A 27533-nucleotide genomic window follows, 5' to 3' on the forward strand; every position below is an offset into this window, starting at 1 on the left:
TGATCATGGCTGATACAGCAAGTTGTCAGCTATAGTGCACAACCAACAGATGCTGGATTGTCATCTGTATGGGGAGGCTATTCTCTTATATGTCAGGTCAGTTAAAACGCGTATTGGCGGTCATTAAGGGGTTAAGTACATCCACGGTCTGTGTCCCCCAATGAGGCGAAGGAGAAAGTCACATGTTCTACTCAGGTGTCACAAAATTTGCACACAAAAAAAATTCAGGACATACAGAAAATCACTACAAGGGGAGGTGGTGGTGGTGGTAGGAGAGGTGGTGGTAGGGGAGGTGATGATAGGGGTGGGGGCAAACAGACTTGAATACATTTAGAAAACTAACGACCTGCAATTGACGAATCAGACGAAAACAACAACAATAAGCAAACACATATGAAACAGATGTTTTTTAAAAAGGAGATTTTTGTGTACTCACCGTAAAATCTCTTTATCTTAGCCTCTAATTGGGGGACACAGCCAATGAGGTGACAGAGTAATAGGGATTTTTGTGTACTCACCATAAAATCCTTTTCTCCGAGCCAATCATTGGGGGACACAGGACCATGGGTGTTATGCATAACACCCATGGTCCTGTGTCCCCAATGAGGCGTAGGAGAAATAGGGATTTTTGTGTACTCACCGTAAAATCCTTTTCTTCGAGCCAACCATTGGGGGACACATGACCATGGGTGTTACGTATAACACCCATGGTCCTGTGTGCCCCAATGAGGCGTAGGAGAAAAAAGGCACAACTTAAAAGAATAATAAGAGTGCAAATGAAAACGGCTGAAAAAAAAAAAACACCAAAAATTAAGCAAAAAAAGGCGCCAATGTAAATAGTTATCAGGCCTAATGTATTTCCTTTAAACCCTCATTCCACAGAGTTATGAGAAAGCACAGAAGACTGAACCAGGAGTTCCTAATGATGGTGGAAAAAATGACAATAGCTTTGTCTGCTGCAATATCTTATGTAACAGACAGGAGCTGAACTCTCCTTTTGTGTTCTCGGCCCCAGAGACACGATTCCTTTCCAATCCAGGAATCCGCTGAAGACTGAATGACCCAGGCAGAAGTAACCCTCTTACCGTCAGGAGGACGCAGCTGTTTCTTGCCTCCTCCAATATTATATTCATCTATTGCATATCCTTCTTCCTCCACTTTTATAGGAAAGGCATTGGACTTTTTTGGTGGAGAACCTATAAAACATAAGTACGTGACATTATAATGCGCGTATTATGGTATCCTGCTGCAAATGCGCCAGAAGGGTCATCCGAAAACTTGTGTTCTCAATGCTGGGTGCAATGCAATAAAATGTACTTTATGGGAGGGGGAAACATCTCAGGATGTGTTTAAATCCCCCGCTGCTCCGCTTTTCTGGGAAAAGAAACATTACACTGCACCAATTGGAATTAGTAGGCCGTTCTGGCCCCAGAACAGATGGGTCCACTTCTCCAAAAGCGATTGACTGTCTTTGCAGCCAAAAAAGTGGCCCCGGCCTTGAGGTCAGGAGGACACGTTCCGGAGGTCCGGACACTTACTAGTGAGCGTCTGTCCTAGCGCAGCGTCCACCTCTATTACATTTAATGAAGACGCTGAAGGACCTGTGGAAACGGAAAAAAAAAAAAAATCACATCTTACTATTCTGTGCACTGACAAGCAATAAAGGCATCTGGTAGTAATAGTATTAGTAATACTCACATGGTGAAGGCAGAGCGTCCAGCTGTTGTTTTTCCGGTGCGGTTTCTACGGGAGGTTCAGCCTTCACCTTCAAGAACAGATCAGGAAGGACTGAAAAAAATAAATATGCAATATACAGGATGAATGCAATCTACTGCTCCCTGTTATCAACCAGAAAAAGGCTGTATTATTGTTAAAAAAAACAAAAAAATAAAAAAATTGGCAAATGTCTACTGTCCCTATACGTCATTTTGTATTCTTCAGAATACCCTCCTTTCAGATGAGCAGCTCCGATAGTTTTCTAGCAAGACACTAGTGCCCACCAAAGTACCCCCAGTACACCGCTCACCTCCATTGCCTGCATTCTTCTCTACTGACTGATCGTCCACACGAACACAAGATTCATCCCGTTTCCTAACGCTGAACACAACGTCCGGATCAATGATGGTGTATCCTGCAAAGACAACTGTATTAACTCCTTTCAGACATTGGTCGTACTGGTGAGTCCAAATATTGGCTGCCTGAGTATGGAGGGGGTTCAGGAGCTGAGTCCGCATTACACCGGACAGATAGCGGCTGTGTTACACATTCGGCATCTGCAGAGATCGGAGCTGAGCCTGCATTACACCGGACAAATAGCGGCTGTGTTACACATTCGGCATCTGTAGAGATCGGAGCTGAGCCCGCATTACACCGGACAGATGGCGGCTGTGTTATACATTTGGCATCTGCAGAGATCAGAGCTGAGCCCGCATTGCACCGGACAGATGGCGGCTGTGTTATACATTTGGCATCTGCAGAGATCGGAGCTGAGCCCGCATTACACCGGACAAATGGCGGCTGTGCTATACATTTGGCATCTGCAGAGATCGGAGCTGAGCCCGCATTACACCGAACAGATGGTGGCTGTGTTATACATTCAGCATCTGCAGAGATCGGAGCTGAGCCCGCATTACACCGGACAGATGGCGGCTGTGTTATACATTTGGCATCTGCAGAGATCAGAGCTGAGCCTGCATTGCACCGGACAGATGGCGTCTGTGTTATACATTTGGCATCTGCAGAGATCGGAGCTGAGCCCGCATTACACCGGACAAATGGCGGCTGTGCTATACATTTGGCATCTGCAGAGATCGGAGCTAAGCCCACATTACACCGGACAGATGGTGGCTGTGTTATACATTGAGCATCTGCAGAGATCGGAGCTGAGCCAGCATTACACCGGACAGATGGTGGCTGTGTTATACATTGAGCATCTGCAGAGATCGGAGCTGAGCCCGCATTACACCGGACAGATGGTGGCTGTGTTATACATTCAGCATCTGCAGAGATCGGAGCTGAGCCCGCATTACACCGGACAGATGGCGGCTGTGTTATACAATGGGCATCTGCAGAGATCGGAGCTGAGCTCCAATAGCTGCTGTTAACTCCTTAAAAGACTTGGTCAAATGCTGACAGCGACATTTCATGGGAGCAGTCCAGGGGGCTTCCTGATCCCTGTGCCCATCGTCCACCCACATCATGGTCGTGAGGGTACCGATAAGTTACCATGGCCTCTGTGCCTGCCATGTCAGTGCTCCTTAAAGAGTAGCATCAGGAGAGCAAGATTTTAATTTTATGCTGCAATACTACGAGACTACTAAAAAAAATAAAGTAAAAATAAAAAAGTTTTAGGAAATATATAAAAACTAAAATCCCTCCTTTTTTTCTCCCTTCAAAACTACAGAAATTAAAAAAATATACACACACGACTGCAGGTTAAGCAATGTAAAGGGACTGAAATAAATGGTAAGAAAAATAAACACATTTTGCTTCGTAGCATCTGTAAAAGTCCAATCACAATATAAAAGTTTATTAACCCATAAGGTAAAAGCAATAAAAAGAAAAAAATAAGTGTCAGAATTGAGTTTTTTTAGTGTTGCCGCAAATCAAGCAAAACATTGCATGTAGTGCGGTAAAATCAGCTCGCCACACACAAACTGAAAAAATAAAATAAATAAGCCCCCACACAGCTTCAGCAACACAAAATGGCAACATTATAGGTCTCACAAAATATTGACATGTGACATTTTATATTGTGTTTTACTTTTATTTTTACAAAGTTCAACATTTTTTTTTTTTTAACCACCAAAATAGAAAAAAACAAAAAACAAAAACCACTATACATCATTGGTATTGACGTAATCGTACTGCGCTGGAGAATCAAATTACCAGATCATTCTTACCGCACAATAAATGCCGTAAAACCTAAACCAAAAAACATGTTACAGGTTATAAGATATCTCAGTAAGTGATCAAAAGATATAAAAATAAAAAACTGAATGTATATGTATAAATATATCTATATTTTCCACAATATAATCCTATATTACAGTATTACAATGTACTGCATAAGCAATTACGGTTTTAAGTCCCCTAAGGGAACTCATTATATATATATATATATATATATATATAAAACTTATATTTTTTTTCCATACACACAAACATATATATAAGCAAAATACTGGATCCTGCACCCTACAGAACATATGCCCGCCACCTGCAGTGATGCCTCCTGCAGACTCACCGAGAGAGATTATAGCTTCATGTATCTCTTTTATTACAGTCCTGTAAATCTCCTTCTGCCAGTCCTCCAGCAGCACCCACTGCTCTTCTGTAAAGGAAGCTGCAACGTCTTGGAAAGTAATCGGACCCTATAAAAACAAAAAGGCAAAAAGTAAGAATATTATTTTCAGAAGGCCCCAGCAATAACCACTTAAAGGGGTCGTCCAGTACTAGGATATTCATGACCCATCCTTATATGGAACCAGTCACCAGGTTTTCCCAATATAAACTAAAGCCACCACCTATAAACTCATCTATAACCGCAATCCATCACCCTGTATGTAAGCCCCCAACTTCTGCTGCATATCCCAAAATATATCTTTTATAAGTCTCCTACTACTCTGCACAGTCCGGAATGATGGGTATCGGTGGTCTGGAGTCTGCGCCTACGTTTTCAGCATTCTAAATCTTTTTTTATTAATAAAATTGGTGTTTTTTTCAAAATTTATTTTTAACACTTAAAAACCGATCAGTGTTCTACTACACGGATCCACCTCCTGAAAGATCTATTAGGCCTTTGAACATGGCTGTAGCAACCCATAGCAGAGATGTCGATGGGCATCTGATATAAGGAGCGTTTTCCCATTGTCAACCACCTTAGATGCCGTGGTTAATTTTTACTGTGGCATATGAGGAGTTAAAAGTATATGTGCAATCTGAAGCAGTAAGTTACTCCATATCAGGGTGTCTATGTACGTCCATCGGTAAGAAGGGGGTTAGACAACCCCAAATCAATCTATAGGCTGGGAGTTGTGCATATATAAGCCGCAGCCTAATCGTTGCATGCTGATAGGGTCAACTGCAGAGGTAACCGATCAGCACCTAACAAGTGTCATGCACAGGTCCAATTAATCAGAACAGGACCAGTGCGGATAATCTCTGGTGACTGGAGAAGTTTTTTTTCTTTCCAATATCAGATCGTGCCCTTTATTCCGTTACACATCGGTCACAGTAAGAGGAGCACAGTCTTACAAATCACAACTAATAATTTCTCACCTGGACGGTCATTTTGTAATCATCAAATATCGGAAATCCTTAATCAAGGCAAAGATGGACGTCTAGTTAAAAGGAACAATCTGGGATTTCAGAAAAGACATTAGACCCCAGAGCCTGAAATATAAAGCAGAAATATAAAAAAAATGAATTTAAACCCCCTGTACATAATTAAGAGTACCGGAAATAAATTGTTTGGATACATTATCATTCCCTATCTCTAGGACAAGAGATCAGTATCAGATCCTGCAGGATCACACACCCGACATCAGCATGATCAGCCGTCTGCAGCTTCAGTAGTGGCCGGATGTAGAAAGTGTAGGCAGCCAGTGCAGCACAGCGCCATACACTATGTAGTGGTCATTCCCGGGTACTGCAGCTCAATTCTGATTCACTTCAATGGGAGCTGAGCTGCACTCAGTGCACGGAGCGGCTCTGCACGCTGTGTATTTTTGTATACACCGGAGCAATACAGTTGATTAGTGAATGTGCCGGACCGACAAGCCATTAATATCTAAGTAGTAGACAACCCCTTTAAGGCTCCTATAAAGCAGTGTGTTGGTTCGGCCACTGCCAGAGGGCCAAGAAGACTGTAGATACCAAAAGGAAGAATGTGAAGTCTAAATACACTGCTAAAAAAAAAATGGGAACACTTAAACAACAGACTATAACTCCAAGTAAATCAGACTTCTGTGAAATCAAACTGTCCACTTAGGAAGCAACACTGATTGACAATCAATTTCACATGCTGTTGTGCAAATGGAATAGACAACAGATGGAAATTATTGGCAATTATCAAGACACACTCAATAAAGGAGTGGTTCTGCAGGTGGGGACCACAGACCACGTCTCAGTACCAATGCTTTCTGGCTGATGTTTTGGTCACTTTTGAATGTTGGTTGTGCTTTCACACTCGTGGTAGCATGAGACGGATTCTACAACCCACACAAGTGGCTCAGGTAGTGCAGCTCATCCAGGATGGCACATCAATGCAAGCTGTGGCAAGAAGGTTTTCTGTGTCTGTCAGCGTAGTGTCCAGAGGCTGGAGATGCTACCAGGAGACAGGCCAGTACACCAGGAGATGTGGAGGGGCCGTAGGAGGACAACAACCCAGCAGCAGGACCGCTACCTCAGCCTTTGTGCAAGGAGGAACAGGAGGAGCACTGCCAGAGCCCTGCAAAATGACCTCCAGCAGCAGGCCACAAATGTGCATGTGTCTGCACAAATGGTTAGAAACCGACTCCATGAGGACGGTCTGAGTGCCCGACGTCCACAGATGGGATTGTGCTCACAGTCCAACACCGTGCAGGACGCTTGGCATTTGCCACAGAACACCAGGATTGGCAAATTTGCCACTGGCGCCCTGTGCTCTTCACAGGTGAAAGCAGGTTCACATTGAGCACATGTGACAGACGTGACAGAGTCTGGAGACGCCGTGGAGAGCAATCTGCTGCCTGCAACATCCTTCAGCATGACCGGTTTGGCAGTGGCTCAGTAATGGTGTGGGGTGGCATTACTTTGGAGGGGCGCACAGCCCTCCATGTGCTCTCCAGAGGTAGCCTGACTGCCATTAGGTACCAAGATAAGATCCTCAGACCCCTTGTGAGACCATATGCTGGTGCGGTTGGCCCTGGGTTCCTCCTAATGCAGAATAATGTGGCTGGAGTGTGTCAGCAGTTCCTGCTAGACGAAGGCACTGAAGCTATGAACTGGCCAGCCCGTTCCCCAGACCTGAATCCGACTGAACACATTTGGGACATCATGTCTCGCACCATCCACCAACGTCACGTTGCACCACAGGAGTTGGTGGATGCTTTAGTCCAGATCTGGGAGGAGATCCCTCAGGAGACCATCCGCAGCCTCATCAGGAGCATGCCCAGGCGTTGTAGGGAGGTCATACAGGCGCGTGGAGGCCACACACACTACTGAGCATCATTTCCTTGTCTTGAGGCATTTCCACTGAAGTTGGATCAGCCTGTAATTTGATTTTCCACTTTGATTTTGAGCATCATTCCAACTCCAGACCTCTGTGGGATATTAGTTGTGATGTTTTACGTTGATCATTTTTATGTTTTACTGTTCTCAACACATTCCACTATGTAATGAATAAAGATTTACAACTGGAATATTTCATTCAGTGATATTTAGGATGTGGGATTTTAGTGCTCCCTTTATTTTTTTGAGCAGTGTATAAAGGGGTTGTCCAGCACCGTTAACTTTTGCATTGGAGGAGAGTATTGCCAGTATTGTAACCACCCCACGGAGCTGCCGAGACGCATGCACAATACCTGGTGATCATACCAGCACCCGTTACCTCCGATGTGGAAGAGAACAGAGCCAAAAACCCGCTTTAATGCAATCAATACGTAGGTATATCAACAGGGGTAACACAGAATAAAGGGGTTTATACCCTCTGGTGCTCGTCTATATCCCGCAGGCTAGAAAACAACTGTCTGAAATGTTCCCTCTCCGTTATTATAGAAGAACCAGCAATGGCTGCAACATCCCCAGTGTCTGCAACACTGAGCAGCTCCATGGGGGCGACAGCAGGAAGATTTCCCCCCAAATCCTGCAGATTCGCACTCACAGCAACCAATAAGGCTACGTTCACATTAGCGTTATGCATGTTTGCGTTGGGTTTGCGTAGGGCGACGCAGCGGCGACGCCTGCGTCATGCGCCCCTATATTTAACATGGGGGAACGCATGCGTCTTTTTGTGATGCGTTGTGCGACGCATGCGTTTTTTTTGCCGCAAGCGTGGGGCCAAGAAAACGCAACAAGTTGCATTTTTCTTGCGTCCAAATTTCGGCAAAAAACGACGTATATGTGTCGCAAAACGCAGCGTTTTTGCGTGCGTTTTGTTGCGTTTTTGTTTGCGTTGTGCGTTGCGTCGCCGACGCAGTGGCGCACAACGCAAATGTGAACGTAGCCTAACAGCAGCAACCGTAATAATAATGATAACAATAGTAATAATCCATAATAAAAGATCACAGAAATAAGTAATAGCAATAACTGAATAATAGTAGTAATAATGATAATAAAAACAACAGTAACAATAACAATGATAGCAATAGTAATAATAATAGCAATAAAATATTATTATAATAAAACCAAGAATTGCAGTAATAAACTAAAATAATATTAATAATAAAATGTGATAAATAATAGTGAATAATTATAATAAATGTGATAATAAGCTAAGATAAAAAAATAATAATCTGCCAAATAATGTGATAAAAATTAATATAAAGTGATAAATAACAATGATGATAATAATGCCTACAGACTATTAATCTGTAAACTATTAAAAACACCCCAAAGCATTAACAGTTAAATCAAGCTCATTAGCATATTTAAAGGGGCACTCCCATCACATCCCGCAGCTATGCTATAAACGTCCATAAAGAAACTAGCGCTTTAAAGCTACCTGCAAACTCTGCAGCTAAGTGACGTCAACCCAAGTGTCTGGGATCAGTCACACACATCCGGACCCACAGGTGACACGGACCTGCGTGGATCTTCGCATTACAGTGGCGCAGCCTGGACGCAAAAACATTCGACTTCCTCTACACGCGAGTCAATGGACGGAGGAGCGCGCATGCGCGATGACGGAGAGGAGCAACCTTCACGCGTGCTCACTGAGCAGTTTGCCGGCTCTAGTGTTGCGCATGCGCGCTGTGTTGTGTGTTTACCGTGGTAGTCTCTCCACACTGCTCTAGTGTTGCGCATGCGCGCTGTGTTGTGTTTACCGTGGTAGTCTCTCCACAGTATATATATATATATATATTACTGTAGTGTACTTGATGCCATTGGCAGCACCTCAGGGCCCTACTGTGTCTATGCAGATATATATGCGGCCTACAGTGATCTATGAAGGTGTATACAATAATCACTGACACACACAATACACTCAGCACAGTGGTACTTTCCTTATAAAACCTGTCAGTTGTGCACAGCCCAGTTTGGCGGTGTAGTGTCACATTTTCTCGTTGCTTTTAATCAGTTGGCTCATGAAAAAATCCAGGGGAGACATAATATGACATGGCGGCCATACAGAAGCAGCGTGGGGGGGAATATATCCACCGGACTCGGCTCGTTATCTTTCAGCGGTTCCACCGTCACCTTCGTTGTGTCCTCACCCCCGACCTCTTTTTCTAAACCGCTAACAACCACCTAAAGAAGCGCAGACACTCCATACCGCGGTGGACGCAGGCTGGGCCGCCATGACATGCTTGCCTGTGGTGGGCGCAGACACTCCATACCGCGGTGGATGCAGGATGGGCCGCCATGACATGCTTGCCTGTGGTGGGCGCAGACACTCCATACAGCGGTGGACGCAGGCTGGGCCGCCATGACATGCTTGCCTGTGGTGGGCGCAGACACTCCATACCGCGGTGGACGCAGGCTGGGCCGCCATGACATGCTCGCCTGTGGTGGGCGCAGACACTCCATACCGCGGTGGACGCAGGCTGGGCCGCCATGACATGCTCGCCTGTGGTGGGCGCAGACACTCCATACCGCGGTGGACGCAGGCTGGGCCGCCATGACATGCTTGCCTGTGGTGGGCGCAGACACTCCATACCGCGGTGGACGCAGGCTGGGCCGCCATGACATGCTTGCCTGTGGTGGGCGCAGACACTCCATACCGCGGTGGACGCAGGCTGGGCCGCCATGACATGCTTGCCTGTGGTGGGCGCAGACACTCCATACCGCGGTGGACGCAGGCTGGGCCGCCATGACATGCTCGCCTGTGGTGGGCGCAGACACTCCATACCGCGGTGGACGCAGGCTGGGCCGCCATGACATGCTTGCCTGTGGTGGGCGCAGACACTCCATACCGCGGTGGACGCAGGCTGGGCCGCCATGACATGCTTGCCTGTGGTGGGCGCAGACACTCCATACCGCGGTGGACGCAGGCTGGGCCGCCATGACATGCTTGCCTGTGGTGGGCGCAGACACTCCATACCGCGGTGGATGCAGGATGGGCCGCCATGACATGCTCGCCTGTGGTGGGCGCAGACACTCCATACCGCGGTGGACGCAGGCTGGGCCGCCATGACATGCTCGCCTGTGGTGGGCGCAGACACTCCATACCGCGGTGGACGCAGGCTGGGCCGCCATGACATGCTTGCCTGTGGTGGGCGCAGACACTCCATACCGCGGTGGACGCAGGCTGGGCCGCCATGACATGCTTGCCTGTGGTGGGCGCAGACACTCCATACCGCGGTGGACGCAGGCTGGGCCGCCATGACATGCTCGCCTGTGGTGGGCGCAGACACTCCATACCGCGGTGGACGCAGGCTGGGCCGCCATGACATGCTTGCCTGTGGTGGGCGCAGACACTCCATACCGCGGTGGACGCAGGCTGGGCCGCCATGACATGCTCGCCTGTGGTGGGCGCAGACACTCCATACCGCGGTGGACGCAGGCTGGGCCGCCATGACATGCTTGCCTGTGGTGGGCGCAGACACTCCATACCGCGGTGGACGCAGGCTGGGCCGCCATGACATGCTTGCCTGTGGTGGGCGCAGACACTCCATACCGCGGTGGACGCAGGCTGGGCCGCCATGACATGCTTGCCTGTGGTGGGCGCAGACACTCCATACCGCGGTGGATGCAGGATGGGCCGCCATGACATGCTCGCCTGTGGTGGGCGCAGACACTCCATACCGCGGTGGACGCAGGCTGGGCCGCCATGACATGCTCGCCTGTGGTGGGCGCAGACACTCCATACCGCGGTGGACGCAGGCTGGGCCGCCATGACATGCTCGCCTGTGGTGGCCAGTAGCCACATGAGGTTCTTCTAACGCTGTACACACATAGGGAGAGACCTGTCAGTCTAGGGGAGAGGGACGTGGAGATGCTACCGGCGATCGTCCTCAGACTAGCCATGTGAGATGCATCGCCCCCAGACGCATTTTGTTTCCTCTGAAATGCTGCAGCCCCTGAATCACCTGTCGGGTTCACTTTAATTGTCCCCGACCAAAAAAAAAATCAAGTATACAATTTGCATAGGTCTGGCGATATTCCAACTAGATGTGCACATCCTCGCTAACTTCCCTTGCGCTGAGGAATGCTGGACACGTCTAGTTGGAATGTGACCGGGAGAATGCATAGGGCCCATGACCGCGTGCTTCTTGAGAATCCGACACCGGAAGAATGAGCATTTCTTCTCTTTTTTAACCAATTCAAGGCTTCCGAACATTGAATCAGTTAAAAGGAGTGACATAAGACGGGACATATGCTTTTTTCTTTACATTGCTGTGCAATATATTCATTTTGGGGGATACTTTTACATCGCCTTTCAAGTGGATTCCAGGGGAAATTCGCCTGAAAAAGATGTTGCGTGCACATTCCCTTAGGCTACGTTCCCACAATATGTACTTGGTGTGTTTTTCATCCTGCAGATTTGCTGCAGCATTTGCGCACCACTTAGGTTTCTTGCATTTTTGAGAATTTTTTTACATGCATTTTTAGTGTTTTTCTATAAATCCCATCCTGTTTGCTTAAAAGGAACCCGTCACCCCAAAATTCAAGAATGAGCTGCGGCCACCGGCATCAGGGGCTTATCTACAGCATTCTGGATGTACATTGCATTTTTCTTTCGGCCGCTGGGGGTGATGCTAACCTCCATCTTTGCCCCCTGATGAACCCTCCATTTATCCAGAGGGGGAACCGCGTCGGGTTGCCTATTATCTACGGCTGATAAGTATTATGACTATTTTCTGCTATTGAGCATGGCAGCTTTGTCTGAAATGAGTCTGTTCTAACTCCATATGACCGGCTTTAACATGTGGGCGCTGTGTATTTTTTGTGTGGTACTGTCTATATTCTACTATAATTTAAGTCATTACACCTTCCTTCAAGAGACTTATGTCCATATGTTGACAGTGGACGTGTATTTATAGGTGTTGTTTGTGGTATGCCCACTATATAAATAAGTTGTGTCTATGTGATCAGATTGGTTTGCAGCTATAATGTGATGTCCTAATTAGGGCACACTTTTCGCTATACTAGCTTATTTTGTTGAATTTTGCACCGCAAATTTCTATAAAAATTGTGGTATGTGCTAGATAGCCTATTATACATCTGTACTCACACGCATAGAGACTTTTCTGTGCATAAGAGCCTACCATTTTTTTTTTATTATTTTTTTTTGTTTGCTCTTTGCACAAACATTAGGTGGAGATAATTTAGTGAACATCTGAGTCTGGGCACTGACCCTGCCACTTACTTGATAGTACATCCAGCATCTTATATATTATGATATAAGCCTTTTTCATGTTTTTTACATATTTTCTGGGTCATTTTTTTTGTGTTTTTCTGTGTGTCACATCCTTTGGTATGTTAGGGTGACTTAGGGACCTTAGGGACACCGACGTTGAGCAGGGGGCGCCATGTCGTCAACAACTAGGGTGCCAACCTCAGCAGACATGTAGGGCCTCATTAGGGCCGACTAGAGTGAAATTAGTCCCCCTTTTTCTCTATTAAATATGTTAATTATATTGAGTCATTTGATTTTTTTTGCTACTATATGTGAGTGTTATTTATGTCACCCGGTATTGGATTTTTTAACTACCGTATATGAATAAAAGGTATATTTTAGATTTAGAGGGTTTTTTCTTTTGTTGTTGTGTTCAAACTGAGTCGGAAACCCCTATATTTTCTTTTGAAGGTGTTTTTTGACCAGGGCTGTAGACTCAGTAAGCCAAACCTCCGACTCCTCAATTTCCATGACACCGACTCCACCAAAATGGGCTCCGACTCGAACTCCACAACCCTGACAGGGCTGTAGAGTCAATAAGCCAAACCTCCGACTCCTCAATTTCCATGACACCAACTCGGATTCCACCAAAATGGGCTCCGAATCCGACTCCACATCCCTGCTGGTGACCACTCTTCGCTTCATGGGTTGGCCACTACTGCATCAGAAATACTGACGCCAATCCCCAGGTTTAGACAGTTTTCTACCCCAATATTTTCCGTACAGGTACAAATATACAGAGTTGACAACATTTATGACACACATGGCACAAGATCATGGAACTGTATTAATAATTCAGTGCTTTAATATATGCACATTACAATTTTATTTTTCCTAATTGTATATATTTTTTAAATACAGCATTACAGATAGACTTTGCAAAAACCAAAAGTACCAAAGCCAGAATAAATATGCAAAAAGTTGTTAAATGTTTGCAAATGTCACAAAACAGGTATCCAGTCTTGCATGAATTTCCCCATATGGTTCTAGGGGGAAAAAAAAGTAGACCCTTATTACAGATTCTGGAAACCCTTATAAATGTTGGTTATTAGGCCATGTGATTCATCATAACTCCATTGATCAGGGCGAAGTTTTACATGGCGTCAGGTCATTTGTGATGTGTACTGTCATGTAGTTGAATTTACAGTCATGGCCAAAAGTGTTGGCGCTTGAAATTGTTCCAGAGAATGAAATATTTCTCCCAGAAAATTATTGCAATGATACATGTTTTGTTACACACGTTTATTTCCATTGTGTGTATTGGAAGAACACACACAAAAAAAAAAGGCACATTGGTCATAATTACACACAAAACCCCCAAAATGGGCCAGGCAAAATTGTTGGCACCCTAAACGTAATATTAAGCTTCTTACACCTCTCAACTGGAATTTTGTAAACTGCTCCACTAGAATGATGTGCTTTACCAAAAAGCTTTATCTTGATCTCATCTGTCCACAAGATGCTTTCTCAGAAGGATTCTGGCTCACTCACATTTAGGTAAACTGCAGTCTAGCTTCTTTATATCTCTGTGTCAGCAGTGGGATAATCCAAATTTCGACAGTTTGCACCTACATTGATGCACCCTGTGCCTGCAGGACAGCTTGAATTTCTTTGGAACTTGATTGTGGCTGGTTATCCTCCATCCAAACTATCCTGCATTCCAACCTTTCTTCAATTTTTCTCTGCCGTCCTTGTCCAGGGAGATTAGCTACAGTGCCATGGGTTGTAATCTTCTTGACTATGTTGCACACCGTGGACAAAGGAACATCAAGATCTTTGGAGATGGACTTGTAATCTTGAGATTGTTGATACTGTTCAACAATTTTGGTTCTCAGGTCCTCAAGACAGTTCTCTTCTGCTCTTTCTGTTCTCCATGCTTAGTGTGGCCCACACAGACACACAATGCAAAGATTGAGTCAACTTCTCTCCTTTTTATCTGGTGTCAGCTGTAATTTTCATATAGTCCACACCTGTTACTTGCCACAGGTGAGTTTTAAGGAGCATCACATGCTTGAAACAAAATTGTTTACCCATAATTTTGGAGAGGCGCCAATTTTCTCAGGCCCATTTTGGGGGGTTTGTGTGAAATTATGTCCAATTAGCTTTTTTTCCCCTCTGTTTTTTTTGTGTTTTCCCAATACACACAAAGGAAATAAACATGTGTAATTGTAATAATTTTCTGTGAGAAATACTTCATTTGCTGGAACAAATTTCAAGAATGTAAACACCTTTGGCCAGGACTGTATGTGGACGTATCATCAAATTCAACGATATTTTACTTTTGCTTTATTATATATGGCATCATACAGAATATAGGGAAAAAGTTTTAGCAGAAGCCTTCAGTATTTGCCTACTATGATCACACCATCTTGGAAACATGCACAGGATGTGTTGTGCTCATCACCGAAAAAATCTCCTTCTGGGTAGGGAGGGTGGTACCTGGTCACCGTCCTTCGCTCTATAGCACAAGGATGTAGCTGGGATGGGGCTGATTTGGCATGTGCCTGATGGGGCTCATATTGCATTGAAGATAGCCCAGTGGTACGGGGAGCGTAGTGGTAGCTCTGAACTACTCTAATCTAAAAGCACTGGGGAGACGAGGAGCAGACTAAAAAGGTGGTCTCATATTCGATATTCAGGAGCACAGCGCTCGCCTGCCTCCCGGCTTCCTGCCTGCTGGGGAGTGGTGAGCTTCTGAAGTTTGACCATTCAGGCCAGTGTCATGACTATGGTGCTGGTCCGAACTGTGCGCTCTCCCATGCTGTCAGCAGAGGCGGGTTTGCCTCTAGCAAAAGCCGAGCATAGGGGCAACAAAGGCTGGTCTGATCCAGCTTTCAAGCCAGTGCTTGCTATCTGTATAAACTCCAGCACTCCTCGCGTAAGAAACCGGCTACTGCAAAGGTGTCCATTAACTTACACAACGAGCCGTAAACTATGAAATTAAGAATCTGTGCAATCTTGAGAATGGAAAAATGTTTTAATAAGTAAATTGAAAAGTTGCTTGTTTTTATAAGAAGATTAAAAGTTTTTCTATTCAACCTCTGATCCCCATACATTAGTTAACGGTCAGATGAACAAACATTCAGTTGAAAGTTATCTTTTTCTCCTCCTCCATACACATGGACACTCGGTTTGGCGGAGCACTCCAATGTTCTCTATGAGAGGAGCCGCTGTCAGACTCCTCTGGCAGCTGCTTATCATAGAATGGTAGAGTTGGAAGGGACCTCCGGGGTCATCGTGTTCAACCCCCTGATCAATGCAAGATCACTAAACCATCTCAGACAGATGTCTGTCCGGCCTCTGTTTGAGGACTTCCATTGAAGGAGAACTCACCACCTCTTGTGGCTGCCTGTTCCACTCGCTGATCACGCTGTCAAAAAAGTTTTTTCTTATATATAATCAGCATCCTCTCCCTTTCAGTTTCATTAATTATATCCCTGCCATCGGAAATCCCATGGACGGATTCTTCACTCCCCTGTTAACACCTGTCGGGGTAGTGTCGGGACCCTCCATACACATTACACTGTCCACCGATATTGACAGTTTTGTCCAATGAGTGTGGGCGCCTTAAAGCGCTCCAGTTTTTGCACAACTACAACTCCCAGCATGATGTTCTAGGAGTTTTTCAACAGCCGGAGAACTAAAGGCCAGAGATCACTCATGTCATGTAATCTTTTCCAACAGTGACCAAAATCCTCAGTAAAATCCCCTCTGTTGTAAGTAAATGGGAAGATGGAATAATAATCTAAATAGCGAAAATGTATATTATACATGTTATATAATCCTAAACCTAATAACTGGCCCCATCATAATAGCAATATGCAAAAAAAAATAGTCAAGTAAATATAAAAACTGGAGACGTCAGAAGGAGAACATATAAATTAAACCTAGAGGGTATTGTACCATTATGTGAGACCAAGCACAATATACTCATACAAAGAAAACTAGGTATATGTATTCTACATACAAACATTAAAATACTGTGCATTTTTCCACTTTCCAGTACTTATACATAAAAATATTAAATATCCGACTGAAGTGCATAGCAGTTAATGAGCCTATGGATAAGTTCTCAGAGTCTATTAGCTGAGTTTTCGGAGCAGAAACTCTCCAACCAAAACTTGTCGTTTTTTTTTAGTTTTGACTCCAAAAAATCTCAGGCCCAAATTCATCATTTGTATATTTTTAAGTCGCTTTTTTGTCTCGTGGTATTAGTTGACATTTTTGGAGCCAAATTCTTCAAACTGGCTTACACAGTTCATGAATGGTCTTTTTTCTGTATCAAACTGTTTTTACGACTTTTTGGCGCCAAGAGTTGTACCTGTTGCAAAATGGCGCAAAAATTTGTGGCAAAATACCGGCACACTCAATAATACACCAGAGGGGATCTGAAGTGGAGTTGTGACTTTTTAAAAAGTAGAAAATTAATAAATGCAAGTGAAAACATTTGGAATCCCTAAATTCCAGCCAAAGCAGAAAACAACAAAAAAAAGACTTAAAACAGTTGCAGATACTATAGGGTACAAAGAAAAAAGGCGCAAAACACACAAAGCTAGACAAAAATCATGTGCAAAGACAATGATGAATCAGGGCCCATCTGTGATCACACCCTGAGGCTAGGTGAAGAGTTTAGAGTTTTTGGAGAAATTTTTTTTATTCTTTTCTGGAGTTTGTTTTGAAGAGCTTTTTAAGACTTTTGGAAAAAAGTTTTCTTCCTGAAGTATTTTTGTTTTGCAGCCCTTTGATTGGAGAGTGTCTAGTTTGGAGCAGATTCCATCAGAAGCCGCTTCAGAGAAGTGACATGCACTTTTTTTTTTGCAACGAGAGGGAAGAAAATCAAATGCATAAAACACTGAACTTATGAACAGCAAAGCAGTTTTACATTACAAATAAGAGTCTTTCAAGCTTTTCTTGGAGTGGATCTTCACCAAAAGCTCTGAATTCACATAGGCTAAAAGAATCAGGACTGTTTTACAGTTCTCGAAAGTCAATATGAAGAGCTGTCATATGTTTAATAAGAAAAAAAATATATCCACTGTAATAATGCTTTAATCCAGCCAACCGGCCTTTATCATAAAGCTCCTTTGTTTGGCGTGGACTACTTGATGTTTTTCCAAAGTGTCCTTCCGATAAAATCTTTTCCTACACAGACTGCACTCAAAGGGTCTCTCTCCCGTGTGGGCTCGCTTGTGACGCAGAAGACCATAGTTATGGCTGAAGGATTTGGGACAATGGTCGCATCTGAACGGTCTTACGCCTAAGTGAGTTTTCTTATGTTTATAGAGACTGGACCGATTTCGGAAACTTTTTGGACAAATGTCGCATGAAAATGGCCTTTCTCCTGTGTCCGGCATATTGTCTTCATTGTCTTCATAAAGGTAGGCTTGGTCCGTGAAATCACTTTGGATCTCGTCACAAGTATATTGCTTTTCGCTTTGGTGAACCTTCTGGTGCAGTGCGAGGTAGGGAAGTCTCGGGAAGCCATGTTCGCCATCCAGAGAGTTGTAGCGGTCTTGCCGGTGGATTTTCCGATGTCGGCTAAGACTTGATTTGCAGAGAAAACTTTTGCCACACTCAGTGCATGGATACACTCTTTGTTTGGAAAACTTACCCAGAATACATTTATTTATAGGAGATTCCACAAAATCATCATTTTGCTGTTCGCTTGTGTCCTGACTGTGAAAGTCTGCTAAGATGGGGAAAAAAAAGACTCGTAATAAGCAGCTGCATATCATAAAACTGTGTAATAAGACAATAATTCAAGGGCATATCTAGGTCACTAGAAAATTTTCTAAAACAATTTGGTCCCGGATCTCAGGAACTGCTACGATAGTCAGTCATATTCTAAAGTCTATGTCATGAAAGACCAATCAGATGTTATAAAAGGAGCGTTTCATTTTTTCATCCCAAGATCTTTGTCTGGTTGACCATTTTTTCACTGCCGATTTGCCAAAAGGCTGAATGAAGCTTGGTCATTAGCCCCATGAAGTTGAATGGAGAGACGTCCACCTCTTCATACAGTCTGCGACTGGATAAGGCCACCATTAGCCATCTCACAGAGGGGGGTGTAGAAGAAATTCCTAGTGGACATTTATGATTGTTATGGTGGAAACCACTCCAATTTAGAAGTTTCTGGGATACACATTACGACGGGTAGGAATAGAAGAAATACAGGAATGTGATTTCCGACAATCTCCAAGGGTTTCTTGGAGTGTTTGTATATTTTATACCCGTCATGAATATAGGTGTTCTGTACATTAATTTAGGTTTTTTCATACATGATACTAAATAGAATAATTCCTAGCTGCATAATAAGTTAAAAACACTCCTTGTGCCTACCCTCAACAATTCTTTGTTTCAGCGTTCTGCTGAGAACTACCACACCGTAGAGCTAAATTCACACAAGCGTACAAAAAAAAAATGGTCCCATTTTCATCCAGAAAAAAAGGACGATTTTTCATCTGTATTGTTTTTTGTTTTGTTTTTGCACCCCTATTGACTTAAATAGGTTGGTCTTATCTAAAACACGGAGAAGACTAGTGCATGCGGCGACTTCTTTTCACGAGCAGATTCGGTCCGTGTAAATAATAAAATGATCATTTGGACAGCCCCATTGGATAATATTCGTCATCTGCTTTCATGGAGAGCATTCGGACTGAAAATATAGTAAATGTAGCTTAACTGTGCAATTTGGCAGGCCTAAAGACATTAACCCCTTACTCTATGATATATTTTGTTGATATGCCCAAAATGTCTAAGATTGGAGGCCAACTCAGTTTCTCTAATCCCAGCCAATAAGTCCTTGCTGGAGAAAGTCGTTTCTGGTCACATACTTGCCCTACAATGGCCGATCAGACCTGAAGGTCCACGGTGTGGCAGCTGATCACCATTCTAGGTCAAGGTCATAAGGCCTCCTTCACGCGTCCGTATAAAGCACGTATGTAAAAAAAAAAAAGGTACCGGAGTCCTCAGTCTTTTCCATCAGTGTGTCATTCGTGTGTCCGTTTTTACCATTAGTGTGGTCATCAGTGTTTTGACAGTACGGATAAAGAAAGAAATACATTACAAAATTTCTCCTAAACTTTGCAATGTTAACTATGGACGCACTCAGATGGCACATTGATGCCATCCATGTGCTGTAGGTGTTTTTCATGGACCCTTGTCATATCTGCTGCAGGAAAAAATAGGACATTTCTCCATGTGTTTTGCACGTACACACGATCCATAAAAACACGGATGTGTGCATAGCACCATAGGCTATAGTGGATACGTGTGGGATCTGTGGAATAATCGGACACCGCACGTACTGGAAACACGGATGTGTGAAGGAGGCCTGAAGCAAAGTTCTATATGGCATATAGACAGCGGTCGTCTTCATGAATCAATTCCTCTAAATGCAAGTTACTTACCTGTACTGTAATTATTTATCAACTCGTCTTCTTCATAGGGAACATCATCATCTTCTTCCTCTTTAATCCTGATAGAGACTGAAACCAAAAGTGCATTCATAACCCTCTGAGAAGATCAAATAAGTATATAGAGAATGAATCTACCACCTAGTAATATCTGGGCCAATGCTACAAAGGTTGGACAGTTTTTCACCACACGCCTGCAAAATCCTATTCAACGTAACTTAAGTTATCAGTCTCTTGCTACTGATGGGAGCACCCCTCACCAAATGCAAAATTAAGACATGTGGCTGAGATAAGGCAGATCCCTGCACCGTATGTAAAAGCACCGACCTGCTGGAAGGGGATAGGCACCGCCATATATTACTCAGTCGCCCCTTCGTTTTTTTATGGGTTTATGTGTGTAATACTACAAATATGTGGCAGCTGAAAACATTCCCTGGTTGTCATGATCCCCAGGGTTGTCATGATGGGACGATCAGCTAAAAGTCTACACCCCATTGGTGCCTCTCTAGGAAGCTAATGATAGATATGGACGGGAATATGTCACATCCACCTCAATAGGGCTACCTGATTGGGACCAGAACAGGCTTTTTCCTGGGTTATGTGTTCCTGGTGTTGAAATAAGGTGACCCATATTTGAGAAAAGTAGTTTAAGGCCCCTTTTACACATCAGTTTTTTGCCATCAGTCGCAATCCATCGAATTTTGAAAAAAACGGATCCGGCAACTGATGCCGCCGTCACAGACTTGACGGATTTCGACGGATGGCCTCACGTTTCATCCGTCGTTCAGCGGATCCAATGAAAATTGGTGATCCGGTGGCCGGAGACGACGGACAAAGTAACTTTTTTTGTCTCTGTGGAAAAACGGACAACGGCGCATCTGTCGCCGTCCGTCGTTTGTTAGAATGGAAGCCTATGGGCACCGAATCCGTCAAATGAGACGGATTCCGTTTTTTTTTTTTTAACTCAGCATGCTCCGATTTTTTTAGGATCCTTTATCCAGCCCCCTAGTCAGATACGTCAAAAAAACGGATCTGTCACATCAGTTTTTCACAATCTGTGACGGATCCGTTGAGCCAACGGATTGTGACTGACGGCAAAAAATTGATGTGTGAAAGGGGCCCAAGAGCAAGTAATGTTCTAAGAAGAAATATCTACTACGGGGTAGATCCCCCTCTACTCCAGCACTGTCCCTCCGGTGGTCCTAGGCAACTTTTTAAAATCCCGGACATCCACATTAAGGAGATGCAGTCGTCCAGCGCTCTTATAACTCTCCGTAATTAAGCATATTTACTGGTCAGGACGCCGCCTGAAAGAACTGAAAACTTACTTGGGCTGCAACAGTCATCAGAGTCTCTTTCCTTGTAGTATTCCTCATACATGGGGCCCCTCTGTACAAGTTCAGGTCCATGATCTGTAACATCAGGAGATGTCTAATGAGCACAAAATATGCAATCACGATTCACTTTGAGAGAGAGAAGTATGGACGGTCCAGGGCGAACTTTTTTTTTTTATCAAAAAATATAAAGATGAGAAGGTTTTTTCTCCGAGAGTCCCATAGATATTGAATTGAATGGAGCAATGGTGTACATATGGGACCATCGACTCAGTCAAACAATCCGCTGGTCTCTGTTGTTTGTCTGCAGTACCGATGTAACGTTGACAGCGCTGCAGCCAATCAGTGAGCTAAGCTCCTTATACCACCTACACAGACAGTGACCTGCAGAGCTCAATGATTGACTGCAGCGCTGCCAACGCGACGTCAGCGCTACAGACACACAACAGAGAACTTTACCCCCTTTAACCAAAAGAGAACATGAACTCTGCACATCTGAAGAACCTATAATAAAGCCTGTATCATTATTGGGGTTGAAATCGTCCTCAAGAGACATAAAAAAAGGGTCCTGTAATTTTAGAAGCATTATAAACATTAACTGATTGACATCCATCTACACAGAAATTGCAGGGCACTGGTAAGATTACTACTATTCCTGCGGTCACCTACTCAGTGTATTCTGCTGAGATTCACAATAGACATCACCATGAAGATCCCGATGTGTCGGCGCATTTAGTACAACCGTTGTGATACCAGATCTTGCTGTAAAGAAAAAAAAAAACTATGTAACAGGGTATTCGAAAAGCCAGCCATGGTTGGTTGAGACGAGAAGGGAAACCATGGGGGCCGTGATGACGGAAATTGCCGGGCATGACTATTTTTTGTTGTTTCTGCAATTTCCGTAGAAGTGAACAAAAGTTACAGATATTGACCGGGATTTATTTTATAATCACGACAGGTATTCCCATCTCAGTCATAAATGGCTGACGTGAAAATAACACTTGTGGCTGATCAGATCTATTGGAGAGTATAATTTACTGACATGTACTACTGATTTGTGCCAAAACAGAATACAAAAAATATATACCGTATATATTTATGCAGTCATGGCCAAAAGTGTTGGCACCCTTGAAATTGCTTCAAGCATTTGATGCTCGTTTAAACTCACCTGTGGCAAGTAACAGGTGTGGGCAATATGAAAATCACACCTGAAACCAGATAAAAATGGGAGAAGTTGATTCAATCTTAGCATTGTGTGTATGTGTGTGTGCCACGCTTAGCATGGAGAACAAAAAGAGGAGAAAATAACTCTTTGAGGACTTGAAAACCAACATTGTTGAACAATATCAACAATCTTAAGGTTACAAGTCCGTCTCCACAGATCTTAATGTTCCTTTGTCCACGGTGCGCAACATAACAAGAAGTTTACAACCCATGGCACAGCTATTCTCCCTGAATATGGATGGCAGAGAAAAATTGATGAAAGGTTGCAATGCAGGATAGTCCGGATGGTGGATAAGCAGCCCCAATCAAGTTCCAAAGAAATTCCAGCTGTCCTGCAGGCACAGGGTGCATCAGTGTCAGCGCAAACTATCTGTCGACATCTGAATGAAAATCTATGGCAGGAGACCCAGGAGGACACCACTGCTGACAGAGACATAAAACAGCTAGACTGAAGTATGCCAAAATGTACATAAGTAAGCAAAAATCCTTCTGGGAAAGCATCTTTTGGACAGATGAGCCAAAGAAAGCTTTTTGGTAAAGCACATCATTCTACTGTTTACCGAAAATGGAATGAGGCCTACAAAAGAACACAGTACCTATGGTCTAAAATGGTGGAGGTTCAAAGATGTTTTGGGGTTGTTTTGCTGCCTCTGGTACTGGGTGCCTTGACTGTGTGCAAGGTATCATGAAATCTGAAGATTACTAAATGATTTTGGGTGGCAATGTAGTGCCCAGTGTCAGGAAGCTGGGTTTGCGTCTTAGGTCACGGGTCTTCCAGCAGGACAATGACCCCAAACATACTTCAAGGAGCACCCAGAAATAGATGGAAACAAAGCACTGGAAAGTTCTGAAGTGGCAGCACTGAGTCCGGATCTGAATGCCATTGAAGACCTATGGAGAGATCTTACAATTGCTGTTGGGAGAAGGCGCCTTCACATATGAAAGACCTGGAGCAGTTTGTAAAAGAAGAAAAGAGTGCTCCAAAATTCCAGTTGAGAGGTGTAAGAAGCTCATTGATGGTTATAGGAAGCGATTAATTGCAGCTATTTATTCCAAAGAGTGTGCAACCAAATTGAGTTGAGGGTGCTAACAATTTTGTTTTGCCCATTTTTGGGGTTTATTGTGTTGTTCCAACATGCACAAAGGAAATAAACATGTGTATAACAAAACATGTGTAAGTGCAATAATTCTCTGGGAGAAATACATTTTCAAGGGTGCCAACATTTTTGGCCATGACTCTGAGTGTGCACATATAAAACACAGCCAGTTACATTAGCAACTAGAGCAAACTGTTACTTGCATGGAGCCATGAAAAAGCGTAAAAACTGCAATCAGAACTCACTATTCAGCGGCTCTACGTAAACCTCATCCTGATCCCCGTTCTCTTCAGCCTCGATCCTTATTAGAATATCGGGATGATCTAAAGAATTAAAAATTGAAACCCTCTAAATATCAGTGTTACAACAGCTCCGACCTTACGTTGGATGCAGAGCCCCCACATGTGAATAGTCTCAGGCTGATTTATTGTTGGCAGACACAGGACTCATGGTGGCGCGCACGTTTTTTTCTCTGGACAGGATTCCATTTGTTCCAGCCTTTTGGGAGTCCATCAGAGAATGTAACTTTGTGGGTAGTACAATGAATGGACTGCAGAGGACTGGGGCAAAGTTATTCTTTCTGATGACACCCCCATCAGACAATAGGTGAGCGGCCGCCATGTAGTGCGCTCACTCACAATTTTGCCCAAACACAAAATAAATTTTGTCCCGTTGCACTGGACAGTGACAGCTGGACATAAATATACGTATTGGAAACATGAACAGATTAATCAAGACAATTTACAAATGGACCCCTGACATGTTATGTGTATGTTATCCAAAATATAGAATTATCCCCTATGCCATGGATAGGCTATAACAAATGAGGTGCTGGGGGTCCTAATGGAGGGACCCCTAGTGATTCTGAAAACATGGCTCTGGAGCATGAGGACTGGACTCTGTAGAGCCCTGTTCTGGGCATTGCTGGGGGTCTCAGTGGATGGGCCCCTAGTGATTAGTAAGCTATACCCTGACATTGCTGGGGGTCTCAGTGGATGGCCCCCTAGTGATCAATAAGCTATACCCTTACATTGCTGGGGGTCTCAGTGGATGGGCCCCTAGTTATCAATAAGCTATACCCTGACATTGCAGGGGGTCTCAGTGGATGGACCCCTAGTTATCAGTAAGCTATAGCCTGACATTGCAGGGGGTCTCAGTGGATGGACCCCTAGTTATCAGTAAGCTATAGCCTGACATTGCTGGGGGTTCCAGAGGATGGGCCCCCAGTTAAGCTATACCCTTACATTGCTGGGGGTCTCAATGGATGGCCCCCTAGTGATCAATAAGCTATACCTTGACATTGCTGGGGGTCCCAGTGGATGGGCCCCTAGTTATCAATAAGCTATACCTAGACATTGCTGGGGGTCCCAATGGATGGGCCCTTAGTGATCAGTAAGCTGTACCTTGACATTTCTGGGGGTCTCAGTGGATTGGCCCCTAGTGATCAGTAAGCTATACCTTGACTTTGCTGGGGGTCTCAGTAGATGGGCCCCTAGTTATCAGTAGGTTATACCTTGACATTGCTGGGGGTCCCAATGGATGGGCCCTTAGTGATCAGTAAGCTGTATCTTGAATTTGCTGGGGGTCTCAGTGTATGGGCCCCTAGTGATCAGTAAGTTATCCCCTACTCTAAGGATATGGAATAAATTCATAGTTCGGGAAGACCTCTTTAATATAGTGCTATCGTACCTCCAATTGGGATCTCTTTCCTTTCTCCAGAACTGCAGTCAATGCGTATACACGACTCATCCTGCTTCTTAATGTTAAATAAAACATCTGGATTGGTGATGGCATATCCTGTGGAGAAAACACGCGCATATATCACAGCCTGCAGCCATCAGGTCATGCTGGGGGTTGTAGTTTCCCTGCATGTGGGGTGTCAAAAGTTAAGACTATTAGATTAGACTGTGCTGACATCTAATACCCCACATCTGCACAGTATATGGAGGTGATTTTACACTACTGTGAACACGGGGGAATTGTTAATTTTTAAGTAATTTCCTCTTAATTACAGATGGAGATGCATTAGGGGCTATAAGTGCAATCTGAATAGACCAGATAGACTATTACACTACATACCCTAAAGAGGACCTGTCCGGTTGAGAAATTTGCGCAGATATACAGTATGTTACTGAATAACTAAATTCTAGATGTAAAAGCTAAAAAAAAAATTACAATTCTACAAGATTACAAAAAGTAATAAAAAATACTTCCTATAGAGCACAAGTAATACCACCATATAGTGCACAAACACTGTGCATACTGGTGCAACTGGGGCTCGTAGTTAGTGCCTGCTGTGAAGGATCTTAATTGGGGGGTAACGGCCCCTAATCGCAGGAGGTCCAGGGGCTTTACCTCGTCTGGTCCCTGCGTCAGAGCCTCACCTAACGTAACTAAGGCTTCGTGTATCTCCCGCATGACGTTTTTGTAGACGTCTCGCTGCCAGTGCTCCAGACGTAACCACTGCTCCTCCGTAAACGAGGCCGCAACATCACAGAATATAATAGGGACCTGGGGAACAAAAACAGGATTTTTGGTTGCTTACCGTAAAATCTGTTTCTCGGAGCCTTCATTGGGGGACACAGGAACCATGGGTGTATGCTGCTGCCACTAGGAGGCTGACACTATGCAAATAAAAAAAGTTAGCTCCTCCTCTGCAGTGTACACCCTACCGACAGGAAGTAGGATATTCAGTTAGTGAGAAAGCAGTAGGAGAAGCAACGTGTAAAAGCGAAAGAATAATAATATAATAATAATAAACTTTATCTACATAGCGCCAACAAATTCCACGGCGCTCCATAGATTAACAGTTTCAAACTCTCAAAGAGTGTTCAAAGAACTCAAAAGTATACAGTAAACAGAGCTGTTCAACTTGGGAGGGTGCTGTGTCCCCCAATGAAGGCTCCGAGAAACAGATTTTACGGTAAGCAACCAAAAATCCTGTTTTCTCTATCGCCTTTCATTGGGGGACACAGGAACCATGGGACGTCCCAAAGCAGTCCCTGGGGTGGGAAAAACATACTTCCATCAGGTCCAAGGACTCACCACTGCCGCCTGCAGGATCCTTCTGCCCAGGCTGGAGTCTGCCGTAGTTCGGCGAAAACATGTGGATGGAAGACCAGGTTGCCGCTTTGCAAAACTGTCGGCGAAAGCCCTGTGACGTACCGCACTGGAAGCGCCGACTGCCCGGGTAGAGTGAGCCTATATCTCAGGAGGGGGCACTCTGTTCTTGACCCGGTAAGCTCCCAAAATTGCCGTTCTAATCGAGCGAGCAATAGTCGCCTTGGAAGCCGGCAGGCCTCTACGCACGCCATCAAGGATGGCGAACAGAGAATCCATCTTTCGGAAAGCGGCCGTGCTAGCCAGGGAGAAACTCACTGCCCTGACGAGGTCCAGCCTGTTCCACTATCGCTCCAGAGGATGATTCGGAGCTGGACAAAGGAAGGTAGAACGATGTCCTCGTTGAGGTGGAACGATGAAAACCACCTCGTGAAATGAAGGAAGGCGGAGGCCTGGGACCACCTTGTCCTTGTGGAAAATCAAGAAAGGAGGTCGGCAAGAAATGGCCGCCAACTCAAAAACGCGGCGGATCGAAGCGATGGACCTGAGAAAAGCCACCTTCCGAGATAGAACTGACAGGGAAAAACTCCCTGAGAGGCTCAAAGGGGAAACCCCTAAGAACAACCAACACAACCTTTAAATACCATGAATCCACAGAGGCCCTGTAAGGAGGGACAGCGTGGGCTACTCCTTGAAGGAAGGTCTTAACCTGTGGCTGAGAAGATAATGTCTTCTTAAAGGGAAGAAGAGCGCAGGAACCTGGCCCTTTAGGGAGAGAGAGTGAAGCCCGAATCCAGTCCTGCCTGAAGGAAAACCAAATGGAAGGCAGGGAAAAGGACATAGGTGAAAAGCGGTTGGGCTC

The 27533-nt window shown here is 44.5% G+C and overlaps 1 protein-coding gene across 1 annotated transcript in view; it reads right to left on the reverse strand.

Moving 5' to 3' along the window:
* Nucleotides 1-27533, reverse strand: part of LOC138652244 (uncharacterized) — a 55334-nt gene that overhangs the window by 20203 nt on the left and 7598 nt on the right. Inside the window, exons 4-17 of the mRNA XM_069743012.1 lie at nucleotides 25996-26122; nucleotides 25301-25408; nucleotides 23857-23934; nucleotides 21960-22052; nucleotides 21285-21368; nucleotides 19951-20028; nucleotides 17592-18230; nucleotides 14124-14417; nucleotides 5281-5318; nucleotides 4247-4373; nucleotides 2027-2131; nucleotides 1699-1788; nucleotides 1539-1601; nucleotides 1086-1196 (exon numbers count right to left, since the gene is read on the reverse strand). Coding sequence (XP_069599113.1) covers nucleotides 1086-1196; nucleotides 1539-1601; nucleotides 1699-1788; nucleotides 2027-2131; nucleotides 4247-4373; nucleotides 5281-5318; nucleotides 14124-14417; nucleotides 17592-18230; nucleotides 19951-20028; nucleotides 21285-21368; nucleotides 21960-22052; nucleotides 23857-23934; nucleotides 25301-25408; nucleotides 25996-26122 — 2035 coding nt within the window. The remainder of the gene's footprint in view (nucleotides 1-1085; nucleotides 1197-1538; nucleotides 1602-1698; nucleotides 1789-2026; nucleotides 2132-4246; nucleotides 4374-5280; nucleotides 5319-14123; nucleotides 14418-17591; nucleotides 18231-19950; nucleotides 20029-21284; nucleotides 21369-21959; nucleotides 22053-23856; nucleotides 23935-25300; nucleotides 25409-25995; nucleotides 26123-27533) is intronic.

This window comes from Ranitomeya imitator, chromosome 10, assembly GCF_032444005.1.
Source record: "Ranitomeya imitator isolate aRanImi1 chromosome 10, aRanImi1.pri, whole genome shotgun sequence".
NCBI classification, from domain to species: Eukaryota; Metazoa; Chordata; class Amphibia; order Anura; family Dendrobatidae; genus Ranitomeya; species Ranitomeya imitator.